Here is a 26900-nt window from a genome sequence, read left to right as displayed (position 1 = left end):
CCATAAGATATTTTTTTGTTTCCATAGACTGTATCTTTAATGTAAGTTTTCTTTTACTAATGTAAGTTTTAACCGGTTTACAAAGTGAAGAAATTTACCAAAGAAAGGCAAAATACGCATTCTCTGAATACCAGTCTTTTTGCGTATTCCTGGGTTTGTGCACCTTGTGTTTTTGTTATTTGGAATTTTAGGTTGCATTAGTTGCATGAGTAATAATGCAATATTATCAAGATGAACATCCTTAGAATGAAAATCGGACAAAAAAATGATAGGCTATATTATGTATTTTGTGTTTATAAGCATGTTTGTTCAGCTTGAGTGATCTGTAGTAAAAGAATGTGAATGTGTGCAGGTGTGTAGTCTTTCTTTACAAAGTGACATCACCAGCTACTTGTCTGGCATGTATAATACAGCATTATTAGTTGTTTTCGCGGGTCCGTGTGAACATTGTCATCTGTACAAAGAAGAAACGTTTCCATTTTTAGCACATCGTTGTCGTGTAAACGTACCCTGAGACTGTATCTCTAATGCTTTGGCATATGGACACCAAAGTTTGTATGTGTCATTGCTACCGTACTGTGACCGCACCACATCAATTTCATAACAGCGCCACCTATTGGTCAAAAGTGACAAATCCTATTACTAGTGATTTCTGTGATTTTGCCAAAAATCATGTCTTTAAATGCTCATTGTTGCAGTTGGTCTGATGCTCCCAGCCATTCTGTTAATTACAAATTTAACATTTGAAATTACAAAATTATTAAATTATGTTATAAACATGTAGGTAAAAATGTTCCAGCTTTCACAGTGCAAACAGTTATTTTCTTAGTCACTATTTTTCCCTCGTTTTTCAATAAACAGCTAAGCATCCTTAAAACAATATTTATTTACTTACTAGAAAACTACAAAAATATGCTTCGATTTTTTTAAAGATATTAAGACATTAAGAACATCTCTTAGTTAATTTTTTTTATTTTTATGACTTTTGTGAGGTTTATGCTTAAAATAAATCAGTTTGCCAGTATGGTGAGATATTTTCTAAAACTAAGTCTAGTTAAGCAAATTTGCTTTCAATTCAAGGACATTTCGAGACTAGTATTCATCTGAAAAAACAACAACATAAATGCACAAGACAATAGTTTTTGAGGCACGTATGTGAGCAACAGCATTATAAGATAAATGTTGATCATATTATTGTGTAGCCTAATCATAATATAATGTAGCTCTCCGGATGAGTTTCCAGGTCACAATAGCGGGTGTTGATGTCGCTGTACCTTTGTAGATGTCGTCATGTTTCCATAGCAACAGCTTGGGTGGACACACCTGATAATAAAGTGTGCGAAACGAGAAAGCAGAGGAGCGCATTGTTTCCCCTGCCTTTTCTGTTGGTTTTTATTCTCTTTTTCTCTTCTCTTTATTTGTGCCTGACGGATACGCAAAGCTCCACGTTTTAATTAGCATCGAACTTTCTGTTGAGACCTGAAGAGAATGAATCATCAAAGGCTCAGTGAATCTGTTTATTCCTCAGTGCTATTCTTGGCAAAGTTTGTCTCCAGAACTCTGATGAGACAGCCTGTTCCCCTCACGGCCGTTTGGAAGTTTGGGGAAGAAGACGAGTAAATACTTTCATTTTTGGTAAAAGCATATCTCTCCTCTCTCGCAAAGCGCATGAGAGACACCGGAAGGTTCTTTGTCACAGTCAGCGCCTCATTTGACATAGTTTATGCCATAGAAACCCGGTGTCAAAAACAAGCTCCACAACCAAGCTATAGTCAGAAAGAGAGAAGCGTTTTGTTTGATCTTCCCGTATTTACTGGTCTGGTTGTATTCATTGGCACAAACTCAAACAAAGGTGGGTTTATTCTGTTTAGCCTTTGCACTTCCATATATTTATTCTACACACCCATATTTTTTCCCTCCCTATAAGAAACAGTCTCTCTCCTTCAGGGTGTTCCAGATACGAACATCAACAAGGATCAAACGGCTCGATCTGTGTGTGTTCATGTATTCATACTTGAACGTGACCTGAAGGGAACAGCTTCTGTTCTCAGCTCTCTGTTCTCTGTTAGCGCTTCAGGCCTGTATGACAGCTTTGAGAATGATCAAATGTCTTCCTGAAAACATTTTTGCTCAGTATATATAACATTAAATATATGCGTTTGACTGCATGAACTGGTGTAAATGCCCCAAAAATCACGTGGCTTCCCATTTTCTAGGAACTTTTTGGTAATGTTATTAAGTTATGAAAATGTTATTACTGAAAGTTCAAGACATCCATTTTTGTAATGTTTTAAAAACGTTTTATCTTGGTCATATGAACGTTACAGGAACATTCTATTTGATCAATTTGCAAGCATTATGGGAACGATACTTTTTTGAATGTTCTCTGAATGGTCTGAAACCAGTTTAAAAAGTGTTAGATGAACATCCAAATAAAAATGTGTCAGAAAAAAAGTTCCTTGAACGATGTATAATTAACTCTTTTATGTTAACGTTTTGAGAACATTAAAGACAAGATAACAAACGAAGATTCTATGAATGTTACTGGAACAATATTTGTTTAAACTTTGCCAGAATGTTTGCCAAAGTTCTGAGAAATCCTTCAGAAATCATTCTAATATGCTGATTTAATGCTCAAGAAACATTTCTTATTATCAATGTTGAAAACATAGCTTAATATTTTTTCAGGATTCTTTGATGAATAAAAGTTTTTGTAAAGATGTTTTTTTTTACTGTGCAGCAATTTTTATAAAACCGCATCATTTTTGAACAAAAGTGCCAATTTCTTAAAAAAAATATATATATCCATTATATCCCATTATACTTAAAAGAATGCATAATTGATGTTTAAAATATTTAGCTATTTTTAAATAGCCAATGCAAAGTTTAATCATCTGTATTGTAACTGGATTTTAAATTTAAAATGAAACCTGTTTTAAAATAGACAAAAAAAAACTGGAAATAAATAATGCAGCCAATGTCTCTTATATTCCAGGTCCAGGATGGAACATGAAGCGGAGAAATACCAGCAGCGACTGCAGGCTATAGCGGTACGTCCCATAGAAGCCATGTTTGTACTTCATATATCATTATATGACAAGCAGAACCTGCTAACAGCGTGAGTGGATTAATTTACCATTTAAATGACAGCGCCACTTAACCCCCGCAAATAGTGCCGTGCGGAAACATATAGACACATCCATCATATTAGCGCCTGGTGCTGTTTGACAGCACTTACTATTGCAGTAGCTGTGGACATTCAGCGGTAGCCGCTACGAATTGCACTTTTAATAGAAACATGCATGATGACAAATAGACTGTTATACAGCATGTCTCTCACAATACACACACACAGGCATGGAAACTGGTGTTAGCTGTGTTCAAGACCCTGAATTATTAAGTGTGATGGAGTCTGTCCAGACCAGGTAAAACTACACCAGACAACAGCAATGACGCCGTACCCATGAACCTCTTCACCTGCTCTCTGACATACAAAATATTCATGTCCTCTGAATGCGTTCTAGTATTCATTTCACGTCATGATGACACTCCGGCTCAGTGGTTGATTATGTCTAAAATCTAACATTTGAATATGTAAGAAGCACCAATATTGAAAGCTTATGGTTACAGAGGACAACAGTGGGATTGGAAATGCAATCCAGGTGGAGAGATGATACTCTTGGGCAAACACACTCACTTGTTAATCCATTACCATTTAATGGGTTTTTTAATTGTTTTGAAAGAAGTTTGATTTATTTGATCAAAAATACAGTAAAACAGTAATATTTTGAAGTACTGTTACAATTTAAAATAACTGTTTTGTATTTTAATATATTATAAAACATCCTGTGATCAAAGCTGAATTTTCAGCATCATTACTCCAGTCTTCAGTGTCACATGATCCTTCAGAAATCATTCTAATATGCTGATTTGCTGCTCAAAAAAACATTTTATTCATCAATGCTGCAGGATTTATCATCAAGAACAGCATTTATTTTTTTACTTACACTTCACCTAAAGCCTTTATTTATGTAAGGGATAATGTACATCCAGCCGGTGGTTCTCTCAAAATAACCCCCGACAGGATGATGGTCTTGAACAGCCTGAAGGGGGTTATTTTGAGAGAAATTAAATAACTGTACACAAAATATTGATTCGACTGAGTTTTAATATTTTATTAGCTCACCAAACGCAAAACTTCCACGAAGAAAAACGGTTCCTAGCGAGCGTATAGCGCTGCTGACTTCACTGACCCGGATGAGCCTGGGTTATCCGTTTTGAGCGGTTGTTATCTGGGAATAATTACCACTGGATGGTGCGATTGACCAATCAGAATCAAGTATTCCACAGAGCCGTGTAATAAAATGCATTATTGTAAGTATTTTTAAAGCATTAATTAATACAACTTACAATGAATGCATTACATGGTCTCATCATGAATAATTGTAATAATCACATTTATGATACATGATAATACTTAACTATTCATTGTTACACCTGTAGAAAGTATATTGCATTTAAACCCATGACAAGCAACCAATTTCAGATGTAATCTGCAAATATTATAATGCATTTTAATTTTGGTTACAATTATTTCTGAAAAGATAATGTATTATAACGTACATTATGAATATTGTTATAATGCATTATACATTAAAGCTTTACGTATAGTGTTACTGAAATGTATTTACTGTCACTTTTGGTCAATTTAATGTGTCTTTACTAAAAATATTTTTATATATATATATATATTCCTTCTTATACCCAAACTTATGAATGCTGGTCTATATCCTGTCCAATGTCTTGTCAAACCTGTTCCATTGTTTATCAGTCAAAATGACATGCCAAAAATACAGATTTTTTTTAGTTTGTGTTAACATTCTGCGTACGTTTCAAGCATACATCAAGTCCTTTTTATAATTGTTATCGTGGTATAATACCACGATATAATTTCGATATAATATCGTGTTATAATTTGTGCTTTCAGGAGAAACGGCGGATACAGGAAGAACAGGAGCGAGCCAAGAGAGAGATGGAGGATGAGCGACTGAGACTTCAGCAGCTAAAGGTGTGACCTCACCCCTCACACACACACACACACACACTCGCCTGCATGAACCGTAACATTGTTTTGCAGCTAGACACGTCAGGTCACGTTGGTGTTAAGCAGGCTGCGTCATGGGGTGGAATTTCACAAACGTAGGCCTAAATGCACATACACAAACGCCAACAATGCACACAGTCACCAGAGTCACATGTACAACACAAGATACAGATACAGGTTCAACATTCAGTGTGTTCAAACACACACCCTTCTTGAGAATTGAAATGTTACCCTGGAAGGTTTAATGCCTCCTCTGAATGTGTGTGTGTGTGTGTGTGTGTGTGTGTGTGTGTGTGTGTGTGTGTGTGTGTGTGTGTGTGTGTGTGTGTGTGTGTGTGTGTGTGTGTGTGTGTGTGTACATTCTCTCTCTCTCTCCCCCCATTGTTTCAATAATATTTCCACATTGGCGTTCCCTCTTCCTATTCCTTTGTGTTATTAGTTGGTTCCAAGAAAATTTTTTCTACATTGTGCGTGTCTGTGAGAGTACATTCATGGGTGTTTCTTCAACTACGGGCCCTTATTTCCTCTTAGAAAGAAAGTCTCCTAAAGCAAACTTTACACACTGCTAGTTATGTCACTTCCATTAGCAATATTCAACAGTGTATATAATGCATCACAGCAGAATACAATTTTTGTCTTATTTTTTTTTGATGTTGTCACATTAATCATCTCGAATCAAATTATTCAAATTATATATGCATTTTTGCATTACAATTAATCAATATAGTGTGTATACATAATATTTTGTCATAATTTGTCAAAATGAAAGCTTTATTTACCTTGACTTCTCCTTATCTTCTCACGTCTCGGGTTTATTTCACGCCCTTCCCTGACATTATGAAGCCTATTTCCACTACATAAGGAAAAAAACATAATTAGCTCAAAAGTTGATATTATGAGATAAAAAGTCTGTCAAAATGAGATGAAAAGAACAACAACATAATTTTCATAAAAAGTTCAACATGTTATTAGGACTTTCATAATTGACTTTTTATCTGAATTTTGACTTGTCATAATTTCAACTTTTTGTCAATTTAATATTTTTATGCCATAATTGCGTTTTTCTCTTTTTATGTCATAATTCTGAATTACTATACCAAAGCAGAAATGTGCTTCCGTACACTGTTGCGGTGTTTGTTTATATTAGTATATCAGTTTCCATGGTGCACATCACTTCCTGTGTGGCATCTGGTGCCCGCACTGCTCTGTGCATGTTGTGGAATTCCCCGTTGGCCTACATAGAGATGTGTTTTATTACTGTAACTCTAGATGTCTTGATGGTTCTGTTCTTGAAGGTGAAATTAGCAGAGAAATGAAAGGATATTACGCTCTGCAGGAAATTTCATTTGAGACTTTAACCTTTTGGCATTTTCTAAATTGTATAAAGGATGTTTTGCAGCACAATTAATCATTCCAAGTGCAGTTCAGTTTGTCACTTCCTGGGATAAAGTATATTTCTGAGAAGGACATAAAAAGTTGACTGAAAGTGTACTTTCTCATTTTTTTTATTTATTTTTTTGTTTAAAAGAAGTATACTAACAGCACACTTGAATAAACGTATTATTTTAGACTTTAACCTTTTGGCATTTTCTAAATTGTATAAGGCATGTTTTTCTGCACATTTATTCATTCCAAGTGCAGTTCAACTTTTCAACTTTCTACATATTTTTAGTGCTTTAAAGACCCAATGAAATGGTTAGATGAACACTTTATATTTTCTTTGTTAAATTGTCTCCTGCTGAAACAGGAAGTTGAGGTGGAACATATCGAAAACCTCTCTTTTTTTCACTCTTGACAGTTTGTACCATGGACAAAAGCAATTAAGACACTTCCAGAGTATGAGCATTAGTGCAATTGAAGACACATACTGTAACAAACACTGATATGCTTCCTGTTATTGTTAGTCAGTGGCAGGTACAATCAGGAGGAGAGACATTAGATATGTTTCCATCTAAAGTTGTCAATTTTACTGGTGCATAATTGGAATGTCACATTAAAACATTTGCAAATAAAGCATTGTTTCTGCCCCATGTGATCAAGAGAACGAAATCGCCTCTTGGTGCAAAACATCGGTAATAAAAATGAAAGTCACTGCAATCGGGGAAGTTACTGTTGCTCTTTTTTTCATACATCATAATTTGCTTGCGCCTCAGAGCGTGTAGATGAAACTTAATAAAAGCTGTCATGTTATCTTGTGTTTGGATGCATGATGTTTGGGAACGCAGTTGTGTGAGAGATTTCTGGGAGGTCATTATACCCAAACATTTTGATAACAGACTGGCTCAGGCATTTCAGAACGAACAAACCAACATTTGAGATGCAGTGCGATGAAATTGATCCGCTAGTTGATCTGTTGAGGCAAAGTCACATAACTTTTTTTTTTGTTGCACATCGAGAGATTTTATGCACATGAGTTTATGAGCATGTCTTTTTATCGGGTAAAAAATTATCCACCTCAATTGAGCGCACACGTTTTTTTTAATGTGCATTTTTAGAACATCTTGGCATTTCCATCCAGCATATTTTTAATGCATTATCCCAAAATTCACATTAAATGGGTAGATGGAAATATAGCTATTGTCATTCTAGAGCTATTATTAGACAACATTTCCCTGAAGAGAATGTACATTTGTAATGCATATATCTGCTAAAAGTTTATTTTGTCAACATTTAGGAAAACACTAACATATATAGATGAAATTAAAAGACACAATTTTATTCAGATTTTATAGTGTCTTGAAACAATTCAAGCCATGCAACAATTATGCAACATAACAAGAACAGCTGAATAAACAATAAGTTAATATTTAGTAACTTGCATATTAGAGACATTATTGTCTCTAAATTATTCACAAAATGGATAAATATGATCAGGATGCAAAGGTTATGCTTAAAAGGGATAGTTCACCCAAAAATGAAAACAGTGGATGGGCCCTATTGACTTCCATAGGTTAAAAATACTATGTTAGTCAATGGGGTCCATCAACTGTTCGGGTAAGGGCATTCTTCAAAATATCTTCTTTTGTGTTCAGCAGAAAAACGAAATTCATACATGTTAGGAACAACTTGAGGAAGAGTAAATGATGACAGAATTTTCCTTTTTGGGTGAACTATCCCTTTAAGTGTAACCTTTGCATCTTGATTGTATTCATCCATTTTTGTGAAAAATGTGAACTGCTGATAAGAAATCTATTTAAATAATGTAAAGGCCGCATTAATTACCTCTCCTTCTACCTCCTTTTCCCTGTTTCTCTCACAGAGGAAGTCCCTCAGAGACCAATGGCTGATGGAAGGACCTCCCACATCTCCTGACAGTACGGGACCCCGATCACCCCTCTGGGGCCATAAGGCTCAGGAGATTGAGACGCACATTAACAAGTATGATTTTTTTATTGTTTGATTTGATTTGATGAATATGTTGAAGACAGCATATATTTTTCAGATTTATATCGTTTTTCAAAATATATTTAATTGAAACCTTTATTTTCTGAAATATAGGTTACGAAATGTACTTGTAAAATGTATTTTTTAAATATACTGTGGAAAATGTATAAATGCATTTAGAATGAAAAATATATATATACAGTGTATAATATAATATATACAGTAGTGGCCAAAAGTGATGTCCTGCCTAGGAAAATGTTATTCAAATATTATTAAAAACTAGATTTTATAAGAATGTTGTGCAGTCGTGCTTGGAGTCAATTGTTTTATTTGTGATAACGCAATGAAACTTGCCAAATTGTGTGGACATCAGTTTTGGCCAGACTGTCATACAAAGAAATTATGAACCAAAGAAATATTGATTATATACTGATAATATTTTCTTCATATTTTGATTGTTTTATTCAAACAATCCTATTTATTTATTTGGAAATTTGGAAACTGTCATAGAAACTCTCATGAAAAATGTATGAGATGAGTTACACAATGAAATTCAATACTTTAATACTATGGGGTTTGTTCAAATCTCTTCTCACACGTACAGTGGTAAGAGTGCTTCCCTTAGCAAACACCACTAATTATTCCTGCCAAAGTCCTGGAGCACCAAGCAGGTGATGGGTTTTATCCCCCAAAATATCTTTCTATTTATGCCTGTGTGTGTGAGAAGGAGTGTTTGATGTTCCTCCTTTGCACATCAGCATTTATTTGCTTGACTGAAGGAGATGATGATTACTGTAATAAGCTGGCCGCTGAGATGTTCTTCTGTGTTGAAGAAGCAGGGCTTTAATTAGTCAGAGCAAAGTTTGGCAGTAATAAGCTGCTCACAGGTCTATAGGGAACACACTTTCATGGTGTGTAAACAGCCGTCAGAGGCGAGAGTCTCGTCCTATGAGGGAGTGATTCGTTTAATGCGTGTATTTGTTACAATGCAGATTTGTATAGCTATAAAGCGTGCTGTGATTTCCAGAGAGAACTGCGAGTGAGTAAATTAGTCCACGTGAGTGCAGGTTCACTTGTTTAGTCTGATAGTAAATCCTGGAAAACCCACAGTATATTTTGGGAACCTGTTGGGGAAGAAATTGTAGGTTCTTCAGTGAAATTGTAGCCAATCATGACTAGTCAAGCTAAACTTTAGGAAAAGTTCTTAGCTACACTAAAAGCTATTCTCCAACATGACCTCTCCAATTACCTTGCAGAAGCCAAAAAGTAGGTTCCCACCATATAAAACATGACGTGTGTATGTGCGTTAGATTACAGGTGACGTCTGAGCGGTTGGCAGAGGAAGAAATTAAACTGAAGAAACTCATAGAGGACGGCTCCACTCAAACTGGCACAGATGCTCCGACACAGCATAAGGTGAGACACCACGTCTGACTGAATGATCACGCCGCGGTCACATGTTTGCTCTTTCACCGCCTTTATCATTTTTGGAACTATTTACACTACACTGGTCAAATGTTTGGGGTCAGTAAGATTTTTTTTTTTTAAAGAAACTAATACTTTTATTCAGCAAGGATGTATTAAATTGATCAAAAGAGACAGTAAAGACATATAATTCAACAAAAGACTTCTATTTTAAATAAATGCTGTTCTTCTGAAAGTTTCAGTTTCCACAAAAATATTAGGCAGAACAATGTTTTGTTTTCAACATTAATAATAAATAGAAATGTTTCTTGAGCAGCAAATCATCATATTAGAATGATTTCTGAAGGATCATGTGACACTAAAGACTGGAGTAATGTTGCTTTAAATTCAGCTTTGCATCACAGGAATAAATTACATTTTTAAATATATTCAGATAGAATTATTATTACAATTATTTTATATTGTAATAATAATATTTCCGTATTACTGTTTTTTTTTACTATATTCTTTTAATCAAATAAATACAGCCTTGGTGAGAGAGAGACTTCTTTCAAAAACATTTTTTTAAATCTTACTGGCCCCAGACTTTTGAATTGTGGTGTAAGATAAGAAGGTTTGCAAGTTAACAACATAATCAAATAAATTATTATAAAATAAAAGGGTTCTTCAAATCCTCAGTGCTTAAACATTTAAGTCAATACGCTTCATGTTCACAGTTTACTGTATGATACACAGCTCTCTGAAATCATTATGAGCTGCTTATAAGTAGCAGCAAGTCATTGCTGTTTTTTTATTTTACACTTGTTACCATCACAACAAACAGCCTTGTTACGGAGGTCAGCTGAACCGTAAGTAAACACATTATTTTGACTTTAAAAACACACTGCAAGGCTGAGGAATATGTTGCTCTGATGGACTGCTGTGAGATTACAGCTTTTATCATAGAACTGAACAGTACTGTTTCCTCAAGACGCATTCATTTCAAAGGCAATGAAGTCAAAGTGTCAACATAAACGTGTTCATGCTCTGTTGAGATTGAAGTGTAAAAATAATTAAATTAAACTTATTTTAGTATGTTGCTCTGACCTTCTCAAAATACTAATCCTTTATATTGTTTCTGTTTTGGGTCAATTTACATTTGGCAGGAGTGAGCTGGGTAACACTTTATTTCAATAGTCTACTTTAGACATTCTACTAACGATTAATACATTTTCAACTACATGTCAACTAGCAGTCATTAGAGTATTAGTAGACTGTCTGCTCAATATCTGCTAACATTTTATTTTGATACTCCTCTAACAGACATTCCACTGACTAAGTAACTTTGCAACTACATGCCAACTTATTCTACTAACCCAAACCTAATAGTCAACTCTAATGAGAGTCAGTTGACATGTAGTTGCAAAGTTGCTTAGATATATTTAATAGATAGTTAATAGAACGTATATAGTTAATAGAGTGTCTAAAGTGGACCATCAAAATAAAGTGTAAACATGAACTGCAACTGTGTACAATAATTAAGTTTTAAATTTCAGAAGACTTCAAATAAGAATTAAAGTTGGAATACTGCTTATAATAATGAGAAAAAGAAAGAAAAGTCATGATGAGTCAAAGAAAAGTCATGCCGTATCAAATGTTGTTTTTTATTTTTTATATTACAATTTTGCGTTGATTACTGCAAATACTGCCTGCACTGAAAACTGAATATGAAAAATATAGTGTTGGCGTGACTCCACCTTGTGGCAGCTGAAGCTGATGTGTCCGTCTGTTAATAAATGAAGCTGGCAACACAACCATATTTTTTCTAATCTTGAAAGATGAAAGATCTCCCCTAATTATCTAATCAGAGCGAGTGAAAGAGAGTATTAGCGGTTATGAGCCAGTGAATGGGGAAAGCTGCGCATGAATTAGATGACTATCTAATAGAGGAAGGGTGAGTTATAATACAATATAAGCACACAAATCTGACACAAACATGAAACTGGGTTACTTGTCTCGGGTGATTTAAAGTTCTTTTAATATTTCATATTACAATTGATTAATGTTTTGAATGTTCTGAATATGGGATTAAAATTACTCAAATTAATTAAATTGAATTAATTCATTGAATTAATTAAAAACATGTCAGCTTCTAGTTATTTGCCGTCAGCCATGATTAATTTATTCCATAGGCAAAAGTGTCCTATAACAAGGGGGTTACCGAGATAAAGTGAGTTGGTCATGTGATTTGAACATGAAAGGGCACGTATAATAAAATAGCTTTTAAGCATTTCTTTAAAAACTTAATTTCTTTGTGTGTAAAACTTTTTAATGAGGAAAAATACTGAGTGTACCTTTTAATAAGTGGTTTATGGTGTTTCCACAAATCACATTGTAACCAGAGTGCTGCAGTATTTGGGAGAAGGTTGGGTTATCGGTGTGCATGTTAATGAACTTCGATAGGAAACTTCTCCAGTCTCGAGCTGTTCCTCCCATAAATGTTCCATGGCCTTGAATAAAATATTAACCAGCAGAATGAGATGGTTTAAACGGTTAAAGAGTGTGATGTGTCCTCTCTTAGGATGGCTGTTGACCTTTTCTCTCTCGTTTATCCAATAGGGCGAGACTATGGTGGAGCCAGTGGGAACAGGTGAGTGTGTGCCATCTGTCCACTCTCTGCGCTGCTGACCATCTGTGTGATGTTGCAGTTACAGAGCATCTAACTTACAGGTCTGCTTTCTAGACCTGATTATTGATAACACAAAAGAGTATAAGCCTTGACAAAACAGCAGTGGTGCTTTTATGGTAAATGAATTCCTAGTTCATTAAATTGGTACGAGTTTACAATACGGCTAATGATCAATTTGATAGCATTAGCCAATGCTTAAGGGATCATCAACTAATGATGAATAACACTTTCACAGCATTTATAAAACATTTGAACATTATAAAGTTATAAGTTAACATTGGTAGAGGAACCATGACTTTAACGATGAACAATTTATAATATTTTATTATTATTGTTATTATTAAATACAATATTTTGTCTACTAGAGTTTAAAGATTTTGGGTTAGTAAGATTCTTTTTTTTTTTTTTTTTTTTAATTGATCATAAGTGACAGTATGCACTTTTACATTTATTTGTGAAATAAACAATGTTATGGCATATTAGAATTATTTCTGAAGGATAACGTGATACTGAAGACTGGAGTATTGATGCTGAAAATTCAGCTTTGCATTAGGAAAAACATTTATATTAAATATATTAAAGTTTAGTTATTTTAAATTGTAATAATATTTAACAATATTTTTTTTTTCTGAATTTTTTATCACACTTCTTTCAAATACATTAAAAAAAAATCTTACAGACCCCAAACTTTTGAACAGTAGTGTATATTTATGAGTATATTTATAAAAATATTTATATTTATGTTATGGAATTGAACCTTATTGTAAAGTGTTACCAATCTTTTTTTTTTTTGTGGGCATCAAACCATTTAGATTTAAAATAAGATTTTGAAATGAAAACACTGTTAAAAAATGAACAAAAGAACTAATCTTAAGTTGCAAAGCATGATATTGAACAAATATCAATCATAAATGTTTCTAATCAAACAGCAGTTGCTGAGACGGCCTCTAATGGACCTATCGTGGAGAACGGAAAAGAGGAAAAGAGAGGTATAATAACTTTCCAGTCATATGTGCTGAGATCATCATGTGGTTTGTAGAGGAGGGCTGAATACTTATTTTTCTTAGTGATAAAACTTACCTTTTTTTTTCTTTCTGGCAGATGATAAAATAGGTGAAAAAAATCCTTAGACTTACATTGAGGGAGAGACCTAATATGATAAGACCAGTAAAACACCCTAGCAATGCCCTAAAGATTGTTTACACCTGGTATTAAGATGTGTTTTGGTCGATCAGATCACAAGTAGACGAGGGAGACGCATTCCCTTTTACACCTGGTGTTTTAATCCGTCTCTTTTGTCCACTTTCAACCACTTCTGTCCTGATTTCTTCGAGGAGAGGGTCTATAGGCGGGTAAATGTATGGGCTTCTTCAGATATTTCAATCTAATGGACAAAATAAGCTTGAGTAATTTACAAATGAACGTGCCCGGAGACGACAGAAAAACACACGGAGAACATTAACTTTCATTTCTGCTCCGATAGCCGCAAAACCAGCCGAATGCTGAGAGTGTGTTAGAAATCAGGAATGGTGAGAGAACATCAAGCTTGGTACGTTATAGGAACCGCAATTCCTATAATGTTTATGCATGAGGTCTGTAGGCGGAGAGTAGCCGGTCTTTTGTGGCTGTTCGAACTCATTCGACCACATGAGCGTTTACACTACGAAAGCAATCCGGTCGAATGTGTTTTCATCTACTTCAGGAAGTGGTCGAAAGTGGACAAGCTCAAAATGTTTTAGACTTTTACTTTTACTTTTACACGTTTACACCTGTATTTAGTGTCGTCCACTTGTGATCCGATCGACCAAAACGCTTAATAGTGTAAACGAGCCTCTTGTCTCTCTTTAGTTTCAAATTGATGAAAAAGCCTTTAATATGCTACCAATTATAGAATCAAAGCATTGCCATTGACAATTTCACTATTGTTAACATGTATAAATGTCAAAACCTATTATTTTATATTCATACTGTTGGTTTTTGTTGCAGATAATTCCGTGCATGCTGAGAACCACGACGTGGAGGAAGCAGAACCGCTCACTGATGCAAAGACAGAAACTGACACCATAACAACTTCAGCTATTATAAATGGAAATGTGGAAGGAGAAACATCACACAATACTCCAGGACAGGACGAACCCGCTTCTGCTAACGGCTTCGCCAGCCACCCCGCTGAAGGAACAGGTGCTGGAGGAATAACCATGACCTTCCTTGGCTTCAAGGAGGCGGAGCCCGGACAAGGAGTCGATGAGGACGATGATGGTGGAGCAATTATCCGAGCAGAAAGAGTCATCATTACAGACGAAGGAGAGGAAATCCCAGAGGAAGATGACAGCATGGCTCAAGAACCTGCTACGGATGCTAAAAATGAAGACTCATCTGGAAGCACAGAAGCAAAGTGTGCTGAAGAAGAGACCGAGTGTGATCCGGAAGCGTCTGTTGATCTGAAGCAGGTCGAAGTGACTGAAGATGCTCCTGCTGAGGAAATGGATGTGGATGTGGTGGTGGTAGACGAAGGGCAAATAGAGCAACATCTCCCAGACTCCACTGAAACACAACCCCAGAATGTGACAGTAGATAGCCCTATAGAGGCTTCCCTCATTCCAATGTATTCCACAACAGAACCTTCTCCAACAATCAAACCCAAAGTCGAAACAAACGCAACAGAATCACAAACCCCAAAAGACGAGGAGTCCGTGCCCGCCTCACGCATCTCGCCCAGCCAATTTCAGGAGGTTCCGCTGGACGAGTCCAACACAGAGAAGCAGCGTGTCGAACAAGAACCTCTGCTGATCCCCAAAGCAGCGGCCCAGCTGGACACCAGCGCCACCAGTCCAGCAGAGGGCGCAGGAGCACCAAAGCGGAAAAACTGCCAGTGTTGTTCAGTCATGTGAACGGTCTGTTGACGTTTGACTGTGACTTTTTTTATTTTTCTTTCTTTTCCATCTTGACTGTTACTCTGAATATACAGTTTGTATTTCAAGACGATCTTCAGCTGTTCACTTGTGGCATCAAAGCACAAAGTGTTTATTATATACTGAAGAATATATTCAAAACGGAGCCGTAAAACGTAAAGACTGGCATTGCCCTTTCCATATTGGATGCCCATAATTCCTATCAGTGTAAAAAGAAGCTTTGTATAGTGCATTGGCTTGCAGGAAAGGACTGGAATATGCTTCAGTGTGCATGTTGTTGTTGTTAATGCGTCACCATTGGTTGCATTCCCAGCCTCTGGTGTCTGATTAGTGATTATGATCCTGTTTTTATGTCTGGCGACTCTAGAGCGTTGGCTGCCGACCCACAGAGGCCTTGGCGGTTTTAACACTACCAAATAAAAATATTTTGTTTTTATCAGTGCCGTGGGAATCAACCCACAGCGGTAATTAACACTTCTCTACTTTCAATAGTTGTTGCATAATCTATTATAAACAATTTGTGTGCCTTATGAATCAAAACAAAGAGACAGAATGGTTACCTGTGATTTTATACATGCTGTAACATCTTTAGAGATTTTTATTGCTGATGTGAATGGAGTTTCTGCTTTTATTGTTACGTCGTCTTCAACTGGCTGACAGAAGTGTTTTTAGACATTAAACAGATAGTTTATCCTGCACTGAAAATCATTTTATGTTGTTCCAAAACTGCTCAAGTTTTTCTTTTGCAAGACAAAATATATTTTGAAGTGCGTTTCAGCTGTTTTGTCTGTACAGTGATAGGCAATGGAATCCTAAACAACTTTCTATTACAAAAAAAGAAGATATTTTTGTCTTGCAGAAGAAATGCATACAGGTTTAAAACAACATGAGAGTGAATAAATGATGACAGAATTAACCTTTTTTTTTTGTTGTTGAGTGAACTATCTCTTTAATGTGACCCTGTGAACTGTACTATTTCTGAACAGTGTATAGTATATGGCATAAATCGCTTTAGCAATCTGTTTAAGGTGAATTCTCCAACATTTCTGTTGTCTTTTTTAAACATTTGTTTAAATTGTGCGTGACAGCGATTCAAGTTTCATACCATATGTAATCAATATTATTCAGGAACATTTTTTCAGCATGGAAAGTTTGATGCAAATTCTCAGTGCCTTAACTGAGTGCCTGTATGTATAGTATATACAAAGAGCTGAATAAGAAGCGGTGAGGATTTTGTATAGAAAGTTTACATTGGAAGAATAAATAAAATTATGAAATTTAATCTAAGGCTGTTTTTTCTTACACAAAAATAGTTGAGGCATATAATGAGGTATAATATAGCTACTGTCGATGTAAAGATAAAACAGTATTATTTTGTAAGTTATGTATAAAAGACAATCAAATAGTAATGCCTTTAAAAAAACAATGGCAATAATCCTTTCATCATTAAACATGAAAAGTATTCTGTCACAGTCTTTAAATATTCAGTAGCTTGAACCTTTTTCATATTTATAATTAACTTTTTAACTTATATTGCTACACTTGACAATAAGTTTTCAATTCATCAACATGAGTTAATGCGCTCAGTATCATAAACTAACAATGAACAAGCATTTAAACATTTTAATTAATTAAAAGGTTTAATTAAAAGGTAATTTATGCTTTAATATTCTATCGTTCATTTTTAATCAATGTCCTTGCAAAATACATTAACAAATGTTAATTTATGCAGATTGAAATTAAAATTTATTAAAAATGAATTTGTATATGTAAAAAATTTTTATAAATTATTGTTATAATTGGTACTTCATGATACCTAATGCTAACAAACTGAACCTTATTGTAAAATATTACAGCTACATTTAGATCTTGCAGTATTGTGGGTGAACCTAAACGTTAGAAAGAGAATAGAAAGAGATCCCATGCTTTCACTGTTCAAACTCGTGAGAGCTTTGAGAGCTGTTTGGATTAGTGATGCAAGGCCTGCGGTTTACTCAGCAGCTTTAGTGTACTGTGGAAGTAGGAGAGAAAAGAACTGTACAGATTTTAACCTTGATTACTAAGCAGGGGGTGGAGGTACAGAGAGAGAGAGAGAGAGAGAGAGTAAAAGAGAGAAGGAAAGAAAGGGAAGGAGAAGAGAGTAAGAAGGTGAGAGGGGCAGATTTCACAAAGCTCACTTCAGTTTTTTGTCTTTCAGCTGACCTTTGTCTTCTTTCATCTTTTATTTCATCTCATCAGCTGGTAGGCCTGTTTTCCTTTTTCATCTTATGTTTTTATGTGTAAGAATGGGTCGTGTTATCCAAATAGCCCTTTAACTGATTTGTATACTTTATTATGTGTTGCATGACAATGTCAGGAATTTCAATTTGGAATTAATTAATTTAATATCCACATCACTTGTTTTACCTAGAATTACTGAAGCAGACTTATCCACGTTTAATGACAGCTATTCATACTATAGTTTCTTGAGATTTGTGGATGTTAACAGTAGTTTTCAGTATAGCTAAAAATAGATGTGTGCTACCAGGTTTTGTGTTTATATACTATATATATATATATATATATATATATATATATATATATATATTCACTAGATTGAAATTCAATCATGACCTTTAAGTATTATGTGTGTTTTAATTCATAAGGACACTAAGAACACCTCACCATTATTGTATTATTCCTGAATCAGAATTTCCATGTTGTTTTGTTACTCGTGTCCACAGTATAATCTGATTAAATGGTATTAATCTGCTCCTTATGTAATTAGCATTATGCTATGACACACCTTTAAATCCTTGTGTTTGTTTCCAGGAGACAATGCAATACAGAGTCCAAATATTATATTGTGAATGATCCACTTGTTGTCAACAAAAAAATTATTACCTGACTTGCATGGAGATCGGATTTTGCATTTAAGTAAATATGATTCTCCGAAGACCTGGTTAAATTTTGACTTTCTAAAGAATAGAGAGAAATTTCATTGACTGTGAAGGTGGAAAATGTCCACCCCCGACCTTGCACGCTGTTTAATGTTCTTCCAATTTTAATAATTTTGTTAATCATTCTCAATCGCATGTGCTAATATGGAAATATCTGTATGGATCAATATGCAGGACAATGACAATATCGCAAAATAAGACAACGGTTACAAAAAGAAATGCTTAGTGTACAGACTAGTACAAAAAAAGAAAAAATAACATGAAAACTTAAAATAAATATTGCAAGTAATTGTTTCAGATGACCTATATCAAGGTGAACTTAATAAGGAAGGACACTAATCTGACTCTGAGGCATGGGCGTTAAAGAATAAATGACCTAATGAATTTTATTTAAGACTGACAGAGGTCAAAGATTTGTGAAGCAAGAACACAAAAGCAAGTGAAAAAGGTAATGCAGTCCCACTATAACTCCATTTATTATGAGCTCTCCTGAGTTACTGGGATTGAAACATAAGCTGATTATTGTTTCCTAAATCAGCAACAACAACAACAACAACAACAAAAAAACTATAAGTGTTACCTGTATAAAGGAAAGGACTTCAGGGGTCTCACCTTTATGCAACAAAAAATAAGGTGAGAAAAGCAGTAAGGGAAGCCTGGGAAGAAAGAGACAAACTTTGTTGATTACCAACACAATCAACTAAAGGAAGCCCGTCTCTGGCTTGCCATTCTGTGATTGAATAAACACATTTTGCCATTTATTTCATACAGATCTAGAGCAAAATGGAAACAGACTCTGTGACTTGCACTCAGAAATCTGAATCCCTGGATGAATGCAGAAGTGAAGAAATAGAAATAGCAGAAATAGAAGAAAAAGCCCACTTAACTCAAGACATGGAAACAGCAATAATAGATCATACGACGAAAAAGAAAGACACAGCCACAGACCTGCAAGAGATGAACAAGGACACAGAAGCTATAAGTGAGTTAGAAAGAACAGAAACACCTGACAGCAGTTTCCAGCCTCAACCTCACGATCATCCCACCTCCTCACCAGCTGATGGAGCCATTGAGCCAACAAGGGAAGACTTGTGCAGTACAGTTGAAAATGACTCTGATGATGACCAGTGTCCACCAGTGCCAGGACTGGAAGAAGATATCCAACCAGAGAGAAATGAGTATCAAGCCACAGAGATTCAGAATGAAGTGAAGGAAAACCCTGAAACCAGTGAAGATGTTCAGACATCTGTACAAGACACTGAGGGTGAAGAACCTGTTAGCATGACACAGGCAGACAAAAGCACTGACTCACCACAAATGCCAAAGGTGACCAAAGAAGAAGAGGGACATGAGCTTGAGTCACATGGTGACTCCGACTCAATTGTGTTCCTATCAGAAAACAGTGAAGAGCTAAATATAGACTGTAAACCTTTGGACTTCCCGAGCACCAGAGAGCAGTGGGTGAGACGGGACAGTCGTTGTGATGAACCACCCAACCTGACGTATTCCAAAAGATTGTCAAAAAGTAATCTCACTGAAACCGAACCTTCATCAAGCATCCAAAGTGCATCCATAACTGAATCTGGGGTTAAAGCAGAGAATGTCCAGCAGGGGGAGCTTGAGGTAAACAATCTAAGTGATATAAATGAGAATGAGTTACAACAGGTGTGTGGTGCTGCTCCGCCCCTAGAAGCAGTTGCAGGCGAGCCAGCCAATCCAGAGCAAGGTAACTCTGCCTCTATCTCTACGGAAGTAAAAGAGCCATTGATAATGACACACGGGAGAAGGGACAGTCAAAGGGAGGAGAGAGAGGGTAGAGAAACAGGTGAAGAGCGAAAGCAAACAGTGCGTTTCACAGAAACAGGTGGGACCGGAGGAAAGCAGCTTGGGGAGGTTAAAGATCAAAGACAAGAACGGGAAAACAAAGGACAGAGAGCGGAGTCCCAGTCAAACACAAAGCCTCATCCGGGAGACGGGAAAGTCAACAGAATGCAGGTGGATCATTTTGATGACAGCCAGAGCGATAGCGGTGTATCAGCAGATTTCTCCCCCAACAGCACAACAGATGTCTCGGAGGGCCTTGTTAACACTGAGGCTCCTCAGCCCTTTGAATCTCCACCTAACGAAACTCCCATTGAGAGGGAGATCCGTTTGACAATGAAGAGAGAGCAGAGTCTACGGCGTTCTCGAGGACTGTGCGACACAACTAACAGGAATAATGAGTTTGTGGAAATTCCATTGAGGAGACCTATTCTATCTCAGGACCTCCAGATAAGATCCAACCCAAGCCTCGACAAGGACCGGCAGTTTGCTGGAAAGAAGATGCAGAAGGAAATCAGCGCAGAGACAGAGAGGGAGAAGGTTCTGGTTGAACTGGGCAGACTACCTGGCTTCTATGACAAGGGAACAGAGGTACAGCTTCAAGAAAAAAAGCTGCTTTTTGAGTCATTCCAAGAGCAGAAGGAATCAGTGGCAGACTTTAGCAGAAGATCTCCCTCAAACTCCTCTTACGTAGAGTCTGCTTCTGGAATACTGGAAGTTGATTCTGCTGTTAGACAACGCCTAATGCAATTCTCTCAAAATTCTCCCACCCCACCAGCCATGGCCAAGTATGGAGGCACCAATGGCAACCCGCCTGTGGCTCGAGGACCTGGTCTAGCTGAGGGATTCACGGGCCAGATAATAATAATAGAGGCCAATCCTATTCCTACAACTGTGGGAGGACCAAACGGGGGTTATAAGACACCCTCATGGACAGATGGAGGATCTGTAAAAGTGATGAATCCAGTGGGTGTGAGGGCTACTTCTGCAGAGCCTGTTAATGCAAGACAAAGACCAAATTTTGAAGTGGCTGAAGACTCAAGTACAGTAAAGGAGAACCCGTTCTTCAAGCTCCGCTCCTCTATGACTCTGCAGCCTCAGGTGGAGCTGGACATTAAGGAGGCAAAAGAAAGGGAAAGGGAACTACAGAGACAGAGAAACAGTCTTTATGGAGGAGCAGCCATGGATCTGGAAGAAGGAAGGGGAACAAGAATTGATTTGAGGACAGAAAGTGTAGTGAAAGATGGAACGGGATCCTCTAACAAAGAGATTCTTAGTTCCCCACCTCCACAGACAAATTTGACTCCAACAGGCCGCCAATCAGAGATATTCACCGCCACTACATCAGGTGAGTCATTGTAAAGCAGCATGTGAATATTCACAGAGAAGTTGAAAGGAGTCAACTTAACATTCAAAAGAAACGTATGTAGCATTCATTCATCATACAATATGAATAGTTTATGCATTCCTGAGAATTAATGAAGTCTGCATTGCTAAAACTACTACTACTTTGAGCTACTGGAGCACATGCAGATAATGCAAAGGACACATGACCTACGTAACACATCCTATAAAACTCATGTGTAGGCCATACACTCACATTTACACATTTGTCATTATAAATCAAAGCAAAATAGCAAATTATGTAGCATTGAAAATATAAATGTTATCAGTTCATCATGCATTTGGTGTAAATTGAACCCCTGATCTTTGCATTGATAGCACCCTGCTCTACTGTTTTTGGTTCAGGATTATTAAAAAAACTATTCTTTTTGAAGGCCAGGCCATACATTTGGCAGACAACTCTATCCAGAGCGATTTACATTGCATTCAAGATAAACATTTGATCAGTTTGTGCATTGCTTGGGAAATGAACCCATGACCTTGGCATTGCTAACACCACGTTCTACTGTTTGAGCTATACAGGACAATCTTAATAGCAGCAAAACCAATAAAACTCGACACTTGTGAACTATTAGTTAACAGTAAGACTTGTAAAGCTTATCTGTGGTGTAGAAACTTCAGTTACATAGACATTTTCTAATTTGACTGGAGGTTGGGATAGTTTGTGCCTCACCATGGCAGCCAACAAACAAACAGCCAAAATGCTAATGTAAGGTTATGTCAATAGTTCTAACTTAAGCCGGATATTTAAATTTCTGAGTCAGTCAAATGTGCTGAAATGAACAAAGTATGGATAAGAGTACTTTGATCTGGACAGGTGATACCTGAGGTGTAGGTGAGGTGAGGTTTGGATGTCCAATACATAAACTACGATTGTGACTTGAGTTTATCTTTTACTACTGCACAAGTCTGCAGAAATGCCTGCTAGACTTAAAAAGGCAAATGATCCATATATTTATGCTGACAATTAATGACACATTTAGTACTAAAATAAGGGGAAGTGAAATCTCCTTTCCAGTAAATTTCAAGTTTTTCCTTTCCATTTCTACTTTCTCTTTAGTGCCTGCCTTATTTTTATAAAAATAAACTGACAACAAATCGTTTCCCCTACTTCTTTTTACTCAGAAAAGCTTTCTTCTACAGAATTGTTTTGCATGATAACATGATTTATGCCAAAATACCACTGTAACAGCATAATACTTACAACATAATAAATGTGGGACCTAATCTCCCTATGTCATTTCATATTCTTTCTCAGCTAATGGTGGCTAATATCAATTTACCACAGCTCTACAGTAATATCAAAAACTTAAGCAAATATGGTAATTTTGCAGAAACTGTGGGAAATGTGGTGCATTTGTGTAAGAGCAGCTAACAGTTATAAACCAATATTGCCGATGTCATAACTTTTTACAAGCAAAACCAAGTACTGTATGTCATTTTATTGTGATGCAACAGAAGTCAATTTGTATGAACTGTTGCTCAATTGTATATATTGGAATATGTTAATTAAACCTCTACCTCTAAGAAGCAAGACCGCTGCTACAGATCTTTTAATCTTTTGCCCTTCATAGTGTGACATTTTTAAATATTCCATTTGGACACACTCGATTCATGTTTCTCATCTAAATGCTTACATTTAAATGCTTGAAATAAGTTTTGTAGCGAAATATAAAATAATATGCTAATTAAGAAAAAAATGAAAAATGTGTGCCTACACATGAATTTCCTTATTAGAACTCATTCAGTACAGCTTTAAAAAGCACTCCAGGTTGATACACCTGGTGGAGGGTGAAAGAATCTTAAATGCAAGATGATTTGTTTAGCATTTAAATTGTTTGGCCACTGCCGAATTCCCATTCTTCAATTTGTTACTAATATTCTAAATCTGGATTATAGTTCAAATTAAGGAGTAGGTGTGTCCAAACCTTTCACTGCTACTTTATTGTCTTCTCATCCAATGATCATGTGTGTGACTGTGGATGGGAACATCCAGTTCAGTAATGACTTGTACATTCACTGAAATAAACATTTGTCTCCTGCTTTCTCTAGTGCGACAATCCACCGGAAAACTGGACCTAACATGGCCTCCACCCCAAGCTGATGAAGAACCAAGACAACAGGTGTCAGAGGTAGAGGATTTTTTCTTTGAATCTTTTAAAAGTGACATAATTTGTGTTCTTCACTCTTACGGCAATAAATGTGTATATCACTGGTGTTGGTAACATTGTGGCTAAAGATTTGGGCTGGTAACCCAAAAGTTGAGGTTCAGACCATGAATTGGGGAGTTACTTGATCAATAAGCAGGCTACCAACCAACCTACCTCTTCAACCTTTCAATAGGTAATCAGAGAGTATCAAAGTTTCAGTAACCCTCCCTGTGCAAACACAACCACAGACACTAAATGTGATGCTAATGAGCTAAGTGGCTTATCGCCCTTTACATAATGATGCCAGCGAGAGCAGAGTTCATGCTGAATTCTTAAGAATCAAGATCAGATCTTGACTGTCATTATTGTCACTGAATCACTCTCCGCAGCCAGGAAAGTATAATGTAACAGAAACACAATCAAAACTGATTGGTTTACATTGCCTTCATCTGAAAACAGAGGCTTTTTTATCAGTTCACCTCATCTCTCATTTGCTTGGAGAAAGAGTGCCTACCTTTATAAATAAGCATTTGCTGCTTCTGTGTTTATTATTTTTAACAATTTAAAAGGGAATAATTCACCCCCAGCTAAAAATTCTGAAGCTCTCTTCAATAGAACAAGTGAATGCTGACCAGGGGGCGGTCAAGCTCCAAAAAAAATAAAAAAAATAAAAATAAAAAGTTCTTTTGTTTCTTTTAATCCAAAGTTAGTGCTTTTAAATTATGTGATATATGTCTGTCTGGGGAGCAGATAAAAATTTAAAATGATTATTCAGTAAATAAATTCACTTCTCGAATCTTATTTCTTAAACTTGAATATGCACAATGAATGAATAGACAAAATGTCAAGACGGGTTTAAAACAACACAAGGGTCAATGATGACAATTTTCATTTTTGACAAAATTCTTCTTATGCTATACGTGCTGCACGTCCTGATTTTGCCAAGTTAGATGCGTTCCTGTCAACATATTTTGTTGCCCCTAGAACAACCATCCTGTCCAAAAATTCAGTCCTAAGTTATCCCTAAAATCAGAGGGAAATGATAGTGAATAACACTTATGTACCCACAGGTTGTAAGCCTAAACTTGACATAAACTGTAAACTTGTCCCTCAAATCTTGTTGTTCAAGGATCAACAAAGATGTTAATCCAGGAACATGTTGTACTTGGTGAAATCAGGTTCTGCATGTGGCCTAGAGGTGTTCAAATTCAAATGCACTCATTAATGTTGTTGTTAATGTTCTGATAAATACAGAAACCGCTAAAGATCCCAAGGCAGCGAAACCCGTTACTTGAACGCTGGGAGTCAGGGACGGTGAACGGCCATGTGGAAGACAACAACTGAGACTGAACGCCAACTACAGAATCCTGGCATAAAGAATATGAACAGCCCGGACAACCAAGTGCGCCTGCATAAAAAATAAAGCATATGAACAAATGATCAGTTTCCCCATAAAATTCCCTGACCTTTTAAAGGACAGCAGTACCACGTGCCATTATGGGTGGATGAAGAGAATCACCTGCCTCAAAAAGACACTGTGAGTTGGATATCCAAAATAACAATCTACAAAACGCATCATGTAAATAACTGATGGTGTTAATGTTACTAGTTATGATTGTTGATTGGTGTCACAAGAGCTCAAATGATTTCAGTGTAATAATTGTCATTTTCGATGTAAATCTCGGCTTTACAGTTATTTATAATCATTAAATATAGCTGTTCATCTCATAGTAACAAGACAGTCATAACAGACTGGATTATATAAAAAAATTATTTTAATAAAAATTATTGCATAGATATTTCATTACTCATTAGAAAAGTTAAATTAAACTAACTGGGAAATGGCTTTATTGATGCATATGTAAACATTAATAAAACTAAATTAATTTAGAAAAAAAGTGTGGATCAGATTTTTTATTTTTTTATTAATGTGTTGAATAATTTTCCGAAACTCAAATTGCTGAATGTGACTCATCGTTAATATGGGGGTTTGGCTCTTGGAGTCCGAAACTAGATGACTGACTTCACAATAGGCACAATGACCAGGTACTTACACCGTACCTATGGCTTTGATTTCCAATATAACAATTAAAGAGGGCAACGTTCTCGCATTCCATTCAGCTTCCATGCAAAAACCCTTTAATGACATCACAGTCCATTCTAACCTCCTCAGCCCGCGCTGTGAGGGAGGAATACACCATACACGACTGCCGTGACTCAACACGCCAGTGGGCATTCAAATGCGTCGCCATGGTGATGATAGAACTGTAGGAAAGGTACAAAGAAAACCTCCGAGTGAGATTAGTCATGAGTGAGATCACAACACACACACACACACACACACACACACACACACACACACACACACACACACACACACACACACACACACACACACACACACACACACACACACACACACACACACACACACACACAGCATGCTTTACTGACCCTCTAGTTGCCTGTGAATTATTGATTCACTTTTTCTCAGCACAATTTAGCAAAGGCTGCATGGGAATGTTCATTTTAAATATGGAAGTAGCTTATCGTTACCACTGGAGAAAAGCTGAGACCAATCTAAGACCAATCATTTATGACAAAGTATTCTTAGGAAAACAGAACTATGAGTAGTTATGTAAGGCTAGTTTCTGTCGAAACATATAATCAGTATTACATTTTGTTAATAGTAGTCTGGTAAGTGGACATTGTTTTGTGCAGTCTCAAGCAGGTCTTGTGTTTCTGTGTAAATACAGGGTTAAGGAACAAAGCAGAGAATCTTATGACAGCTAGATCAGCTCTGACTGTAAAAAGGCTGTAAATGGTTTATGGTTTGATAATCAAAAGAGTTTCGGTACGGACAGACTATGTGAAGACATACATGGGAGTCTTAAACTAGTCTCATATAATAGGTGTTTAATTTCATTACAGGAATGTAGTTCTGGATTGACTGCCAAATAAATGGTTCCCTTTTCGGGTTTCATATTAAGCAAAGAGGAAATTAAAAGCGCTTGAGCACTACTTGACCTACATAACACATTAGTAATAGATTTTTAGTAAGCTTCTGCTGTGAAAAGGAACAGAAATGAAAGC

At 36.3% G+C, this 26900-nt stretch overlaps 3 protein-coding genes and 1 long non-coding RNA gene across 7 annotated transcripts in view; 2 read left to right on the top strand and 2 right to left on the bottom strand.

Annotated features, from left to right (window-relative positions):
• The window catches only part of palm3 (paralemmin 3), a 41310-nt gene extending 24535 nt beyond the window's left edge, over positions 1–16775 (top strand). For 2 of the 3 annotated variants that reach the window (XM_082189825.1, XM_082189824.1), the window contains 7 exons: positions 2996–3050; positions 4988–5068; positions 8364–8482; positions 9799–9904; positions 12512–12542; positions 13511–13570; positions 14568–16775. In XM_082189825.1, the coding sequence (XP_082045951.1) occupies positions 3003–3050; positions 4988–5068; positions 8364–8482; positions 9799–9904; positions 12512–12542; positions 13511–13570; positions 14568–15472 (1350 nt within the window). In that variant the 5' untranslated portion in view covers positions 2996–3002 and the 3' untranslated portion in view covers positions 15473–16775. The remainder of the gene's footprint in view (positions 1–2995; positions 3051–4987; positions 5069–8363; positions 8483–9798; positions 9905–12511; positions 12543–13510; positions 13571–14567) is intronic. The other variant, XM_082189826.1, reaches the window with a different exon arrangement.
• The window catches only part of plppr2b (phospholipid phosphatase related 2b), a gene marked incomplete at its 5' end in the record, with an annotated part of 119897 nt that overhangs the window by 81104 nt on the left and 11893 nt on the right, over positions 1–26900 (bottom strand). The gene's annotated exons all lie outside the window — the stretch shown is intronic.
• On the bottom strand, positions 6352–8357 carry LOC309513804. The gene is made up of 2 exons (XR_014211535.1): positions 6682–8357; positions 6352–6463 (listed from the first exon to the last, which is right to left on the bottom strand). It is a non-coding gene; the product is annotated as an uncharacterized lncRNA (long non-coding RNA).
• misp3 (MISP family member 3) lies at positions 17390–25705 on the top strand. 2 transcript variants are annotated; one of them, XM_082189794.1, is made up of 4 exons: positions 17390–17734; positions 19204–21601; positions 23710–23789; positions 25062–25705. In XM_082189794.1, the coding sequence occupies exons 2-4, from the start codon at positions 19216–19218 to the stop codon at positions 25149–25151; spliced, it is 2556 nt and encodes an 851-aa protein (XP_082045920.1). In that variant the 5' UTR covers positions 17390–17734; positions 19204–19215; the 3' UTR covers positions 25152–25705. The 2 variants fall into 2 exon arrangements, with proteins under 2 accessions (XP_082045920.1, XP_082045921.1); XM_082189795.1 differs by having other exon boundaries at positions 17394–17641.

The sequence above is a fragment of the Leuciscus leuciscus genome (genome assembly GCF_965113295.1).
Source record: "Leuciscus leuciscus genome assembly, chromosome: 14".
Classification (NCBI taxonomy): Eukaryota; Metazoa; Chordata; class Actinopteri; order Cypriniformes; family Leuciscidae; genus Leuciscus; species Leuciscus leuciscus.
Note: the sequence above shows the minus strand (reverse complement) of the source record. Positions and strands in the feature narration are given on the sequence as shown.